At 37.3% G+C, this 6715-nt stretch overlaps 1 protein-coding gene across 4 annotated transcripts in view; it reads left to right on the top strand.

Annotated features, from left to right (window-relative positions):
* The window catches only part of LOC123982933, a 30157-nt gene that overhangs the window by 21599 nt on the left and 1843 nt on the right, over window positions 1-6715 (top strand). For 3 of the 4 annotated variants that reach the window (XM_046068906.1, XM_046068904.1, XM_046068905.1), the window contains exons 2-9: window positions 1440-1478; window positions 3267-3302; window positions 3475-3699; window positions 3800-4084; window positions 4860-5138; window positions 5253-5462; window positions 6072-6194; window positions 6268-6583. In XM_046068906.1, the coding sequence (XP_045924862.1) occupies window positions 1445-1478; window positions 3267-3302; window positions 3475-3699; window positions 3800-4084; window positions 4860-5138; window positions 5253-5462; window positions 6072-6194; window positions 6268-6583 (1508 nt within the window). In that variant the 5' untranslated portion in view covers window positions 1440-1444. Of the gene's footprint in view, window positions 1-20; window positions 1479-3266; window positions 3303-3474; window positions 3700-3799; window positions 4085-4859; window positions 5139-5252; window positions 5463-6071; window positions 6195-6267; window positions 6584-6715 lie in introns of those variants that run through there. The other variant, XM_046068907.1, reaches the window with a different exon arrangement.

Genomic DNA, 6715 nt, shown 5'->3' with positions numbered 1-6715 from the left:
TTTTGTTTAGCCGGTAACATTTCATTTCTGGTTTTCTAGTTGATTTGTTGTGTGGTGATGTAGCCAGAGATGTGTTTGATGGTTGAGATAACATAATGCTGTTTAATTGATTGTCAATTAACTTTGGTTTGTCTTGTAGGAGGGGCTTCTGGTATAAAGGAAGGAGGCAGAGGCCCCCTGGGGAGAACAGCTTGGGCCTGGAAGTGCACATGTGCTGGAGCCCAATAGTCAGGGCTGATATAGGTTTTGTTTTGCGTAATCTCAGTTTGTAATGATAATTTGAATAGTATATACTTTTCTCGTTGTTTGTTTTTGTTAATTTTTGATATATTTTTACAATACCTCACTTGCACAACTGCACTTTCCACGCATCTGGTTTAAAAATAAATTGAAGCACCAGGTGAAGAACTCATGTCCATGTCTCCTCCTTCCACCATGGGGCTAAACCTTACACAGAGTTTAACAACGTATACACAGTTGGTTATGTCTGCAGTTTGTTATATGTAGTAATATTATCTAACAGTGTAGAGGTTCAGTCTGTGCAAAAATTTGAATAGTGCAAATGACATGTTTGTTAAGTACTGTGAATATGCAAAAGGTGTGAGTGAGTGAACTGTTTCCTATATAAAAATTGGGATTTCTTTTGGTCTAATTTTAGTCTCTCATTTGCCATCTGTTTAGTTTGGGTTCTCTCAGTAAAGACCTTTGATGTGGTTGTTACTTAGTCTTTAGCTACTAGTAATGGGTTTCTGTCATGTTAAGTAATGCTCTTTTTTTTAAAGCTTTTCTGTTAACCTTTATACTGTAGTTTGTCACACATTCTCCTTTAGAGCATTTGTATGTATGTAAAATGTATAATTGTAAAGAACATATGACCTGCTCTTTGTAAAGGTGTCCAGGAGTCAGTAAATATGTCCAAAGCATCTACTTCCCGTTTCTCATTTTTTTTTTTTTTTTTTTTTTTTCCCTTAGTCTTAAAATGAATGTATTTCCTTCGATTTCACCCTGTCATTTCTGTCTTACTTGATAATAAAAGATGCTTGTGTGCTTTTGTTTCGGTGTGCAGTACTGTTGCATGTTTCTCCTCAGTAGTGTTCTTAGTACTGTGCCAAAAGTTGTCATACATCTTAACTAGTACATTTCAAATTGTGACAGAACAAATAAGAGAGCAAATAGAGAACTTTCCCAGGGAAATACTGTATGTGTACAATACTATTGCTTTTGGCATGGTACTGAGAACACTACTGAAGAGAAATATTATTGTAGGTATTACGCTTCTCTTATTTTCCGTTATTATCTGGCAACACTTCTGTGCTTAATCCCCCCCCCCTTCCAATTCTAACTTCCTCACTATGACTAAATACTCGAAACCAGTTAGCGTTCGGTCACTTCTCAGTGCCACAGTCACTGTGTTTCTTTTTTCTGTGTTACTCTGGCAGGCGCAATGAAAGGAGGATTACAGGTGCTGCTCCTGGCAGGTAAGAAGGATCCAATGAAACAAGAACCAGGATTTCTTGGGGTTAGAGACGGTTTGTAATTGTGAGGTTGTCATGTTAGTATTTTAACAGTTATGTTATGCTTTTCAGTTGGAATTTAGTAAGATTTGATAGTACTTTTACAAAGATGTTTTGTGTATTGTATTGTATGTATAATGTAATATAGCACCACTTTTAATATTTTGTGTTGTTTAAAGATTTATATGACACAGAAACTAAGGATGAGGCATGCTGATCTTGGTGATAGATACAGTTAAGCAAATATGCAATTAAGGGTCATTTCCAATATTGCTAAAACATACTAAATATTTCTTACATTTAGTTGAATTTTCGGTGACGAATTGCACTTCACAATTAATAAAATATCAGTGCAGAGCCGTTTAAAATGTGCCTGTTCGGCCTCCGCTGTTGCTGGAGAGCCCCCATGCAGTTCTGAATGCAATAGTAGTAACTAACTGTCAGTGAATATTGATATTCACATTAATCCCCTGGAGGCCTACACTAACCCGCCAGTTAACTCATCATGTTAGGGTTTATTTAAAATGTCAATTATTCCAAAAATGAATCATCTATTGCATCAGTATATACAAAATGTTAAATCAAAAATCAAAATTATTATTCTTGCATTTAATGATGATAAAATAGTTTTGTAGGCATTTTGTTTCAATGCTTACAAAACAAACAGACACACAGGCATGCAAACAAACAGACAGAGCTGAAATTATTTAAATTGAATACCTCTGAACAACAGAAATCCATGAAAAGCAAATTGTACCCAAACATTTTGTAACTGTTTGATAATCTTTCAAAAGTATTACATTTACACAACAATAGAAAGTATTCTATATTTTGTTAAAAATAATGATTGATAAATGCTTTGCCTCAGATATTTATCTAATATTGCATTTTTTATGTAATACATGTGTATTTATTAAATTGCATGCATACAAGTGATTTAGTTTTTTTTGTTATTGATTTTAAATCAATAATTTTGCAGCAGTAATTTTTATGAGCGAATCATCACTATATTCTCGATACCATTTATTACCTTATCATTAAGCCAAATGCTTTATAAAAGCTATAGAATATTTTTTGTGCCAGTTAATGATATGTATCCTTGTTGTATGTAGACATACACACACACTTACAAAGCAGTAACAGACATTTACAGCTGCATATATCAAAAATAAGCAAAAGTTGTGTGGAGTGTATAATGTTTTAAGTGACTTTGTAAAACATAAAGAATATTTTGCGCTATTAGGGAATTTTAGGTGGATAGAATGAAAGACTGATTTTGATTAATCCCTTATAGAATAATGAAGTTGATGTCACGCGTAGTGAATTTAGATTCTCATGACTTTACAGCTTCACTACATGTGAACCACAATTTTTTTATTTTTCATGCATTATCCATGCATCATATGACAGTAATGTAATATAATTATACTATCATTTTAGTGATTTTTTTTTTAACTAAATGTCACTTTAGGTTGAAAAAAACAACAACTGTGTATCTTCCATGAGCAGTGATAGACAAATTAAAGAGCACCAGCTACTGAAACGTCATTAACAGAAAATCTATCGGAGACTCACAGGAAATACATTTAAAGATTTCACCTCCAAAAAAAGTGGATTCTGTGAATCACCATTTTGAATTTTGACTCAGTGTCCTGCTCTAAGTAACAGAAACTTATGTGAACTGTGTATAAGTAGCCATGAAAGAATTTGTTTATATTCACACAGAATAAGAATGATGTTTTTTTGTTACAGTGTTCATGCTCCTGGCAAGATGTCAAAATATAAAAGGTAATCAGCGTTCACACATGCATCTTCCCTCTGTTACTACTCAGGGGTGTGATGGCCATACACAACGGCATTTTGTAGTTTTTTGTCATGACATAAACTGTGGCAGTTGACAGAATACCTACACAAATACTTGACTGTATGTCTTGTTTCACTTTGTCTCCTGCCTCCTTAGTTTCTATGTATCCCCCATTCAAGGAGGTCTTTTCTGGGGACTCATTTTATTTGCACTGTGAGAAAAGTACAAGTGGGAACACAGTGAAATGGTACATGAACAACACCGAACAACAGTGGACAAACGAAATCCAGAAGATAGAAGTTGCTGCCCCCGAGCACACAGGCTTGTATCGATGCGAGGTCAATGGGCAAAAGAGTGAAATCTTTAACATCAGCGTCCTGGGTAAATATATCACATGAACATAAGTATTAGAGTTTAAACAGACATAGATACAAAGGGAGATACGCTAACCATATAAATAATACATTTATTTACCTTTCAGAATACCTTCCCATTGCCTCACTCGTCATCAAGACGGGTCTGCCAGTGATGCAGACTGGAGGTTCAGTTGTCCTGGAGCTTGAAAATGAGGATGGTCTGCAGGGATGGACCTGCTGGGTTTACAGGCCAAGTATAAAACAGATAAGAAGGATTGCGTTGAAGCTGAAGAACGACAGTGTGAATCTGGCCTTTCAAACCTACAGACTGGTTGTCCCTGAGACCATTTTCTGGTGTACTGATAGAAATCAAGACCACAGGAGTAACCAAATCACAGTCAGGACCTCAGGTAGGTTTACTGTTATTTGAATGATATAATGGAAAACTTTCTGTGGCTAAATATACACACCATTACATGCTATTCCAAAGAATGATTTTAAAGCTTTTAAATTGTACTTGTTCATTCCAGTGTCTTGATGTTGTATTTCATTATAGAATTCATTCATCTTCTTTTTCTAAAAAATGTGCACAGCGCAGTAACAGCAGATTTCAGTTGCCAAAGACAGCCACTTCTAAACAACACTGAAAATAATGACAGGCCATGATTTTATCACTTTTTTAACAATATTTTGTAATACTATTATTTACACACACAATAACTACGGTATAGGTCTGTCTGTTAAGCTGCTAAATGCTCCACTATGTTCACCACTTGTGTCTGTCTGTTTTTTGGTGCTGAGCAGGTAGTGTACAGAAATCCTTAAAAGCTTTTTGCTGAAAATGGCTGCCTGCTTTGACCTTTAACGATTTTTAGAGAGTGGTGAGAGTGAACCAAAACAGTAAATTTACAGGATGAACAGCTAAATAATAAGCTGAAACTCTGTAAAGCTCCATAAAGTCGAGGGGATCTTAATTCTTTGTAGCTTCAGCTTCATTACAAGTGAACTCACGTTGTCACATTGGTACTGTCAAATATCCGTTAAATCAGTCCATACGTTATTGATTAAATCATGTTATAAAATTATATATTTATTTCTACATACATCTCTAAATTCACTGATCACAATGAGAAAAAAAGTCATTTAAATTATGTTCTTAAAACTAATCCGTTCTTCTTCTTTCAGGCAAGGCCATAGCTCTGGAAATGGATCCCCTGCCTGCTCTAGCTGGGGGTAGTATCACGCTAAAATGCGTTGCCTGGGGCACAGATAAAATTAGCCGTGCTGTTTTCTACAAAAACAATACAATCCTTCAGGACAGCCAAAGTTCTACATACACAATCAGTTACTTGACAGAAAAGGTAAACGGGGATTATAAGTGTAATGCCACCTACAAACACGTGGCCAGCACTGGAGGGCCCCCATACGAAGAGGTCTCTGATAATCAAGACCTGTTTGTCCAAGGTATGCATATCCAACAAACACCTTTGATTGCAATGACTTCTGGTGTACTGAATGAAGTTTCCCTCTTTTGTGTGATGTTTTTTAAAGTCTGTCTCCTCATTTGTCCTTTTTCAGAGCCTCCTATGAAACCGGTGCTCAGCAGCATGACGTGTTCTTGTCCAGGTTGTCCCAGTGATGCCAAATATCGTTGGTACAACATGGATCATAAACAACTGACACATCTAGATTTCGAAACAAACTACATGAAGCCAGATGAGAGTGGTACTTATGCATGTCAAGCTATGTGGAAAAACATGAGGACTCGTCTCAGCAACACTGAAGTTTGTGAGTTCTGGTTTTGTTCCTTCTAGTAGACGTTCACCTTATTTCCATTGACATATCATACACATTAACTTGTCATGAGTATAATTCATCCTGTGAGAACAGTTGTATAATGTATTTTGATACTCTGAAGGGAGCTTTCAAAGTAAAAAAAAAAATCATGATTATGTCGTCAGGGATGTGGAGCATTTACCAGGCATTGAGAGTCTAATAAATGACACTATAGAGTTGCATGATGGGAATTGTTGGATCTTCACCTGTACCAAGGACTAAAAGCCATCACATCTCTGCATCTGCTGCATCAGTTTCAACTATTCTTTTAATGCCACTCTTGTGAGCCCCCAAACTTTATGGGATACTAAATTGCTCGAGTACCCGTTTAAGTAAGTTTTTTCATGAATGCAACATCAGTTTGGCCTCAAATTATTTGGCCTGTTAGAGCTCTGTTAGTTATCACGTGTTGTTTTGAAAATCAAAGTGATGATGACCAGACCACTTTTATACAGACTGCTTATGGGAACTCAACTTGCATGAACTACCACAGGTTCACAGTCACAGGGATTTCATCTGGTCATGATATGTTACATACTGTATATTGTCTCTCTGTTTCAGATCACCATCAGATCGATCCCACTGGAGTAGTAATGGTAATAGGAACGGTTGTTTTTTTCATCTGTGCCATGCTGTGCATCGCATGTGCAGCGTATAAATGGTATAAGAAGAGACATGGCACAGGTGAGTAACCACTACTTCTTTTCCGCTTTTTGCATGCACAGTAAAGGTATCACATAGCACCTATATTCTTTAGGAGCAATTTACGAGGATGTGGCCATGAAGTCACGAGAAAAAGGTGATGACCAATACGAGGAGCTACAGAAGCCACGTGGTGCCCAAAAGGAGGGCGAGTACGACACCCTTCACCCGGATGCACCAGGCAAAGAAAAGAAAGAGAGCGAATACGAACCACTGAAGAAAGAGGAAATGAAAGATGGGGTGTACCACAGCCTGGGGACGGGTGGGGCAGTTGGAGGAGATGGAGGGTATGAAGCACTGAAGAAAGAGGGAATGAAAGAGGGGCTATACCAGAGTCTGGGGGTAGAAGGGGCAGTTGGAGAAGACGGAGGGTATGAAGCACTGAAGAAAGAGGGAATGAAAGAGGGGCTATACCAGAGTCTGGGGGTAGAAGGGGCAGTTGGAGGAGACGGAGGGTATGAAGCACTGAAGAAAGAGGGAATGAAAGAGGGGCTATACCAGAG

The sequence above is a fragment of the Micropterus dolomieu genome, linkage group LG14 (assembly GCF_021292245.1).
Source record: "Micropterus dolomieu isolate WLL.071019.BEF.003 ecotype Adirondacks linkage group LG14, ASM2129224v1, whole genome shotgun sequence".
Classification (NCBI taxonomy): Eukaryota; Metazoa; Chordata; class Actinopteri; order Centrarchiformes; family Centrarchidae; genus Micropterus; species Micropterus dolomieu.
Note: the sequence above shows the minus strand (reverse complement) of the source record. Positions and strands in the feature narration are given on the sequence as shown.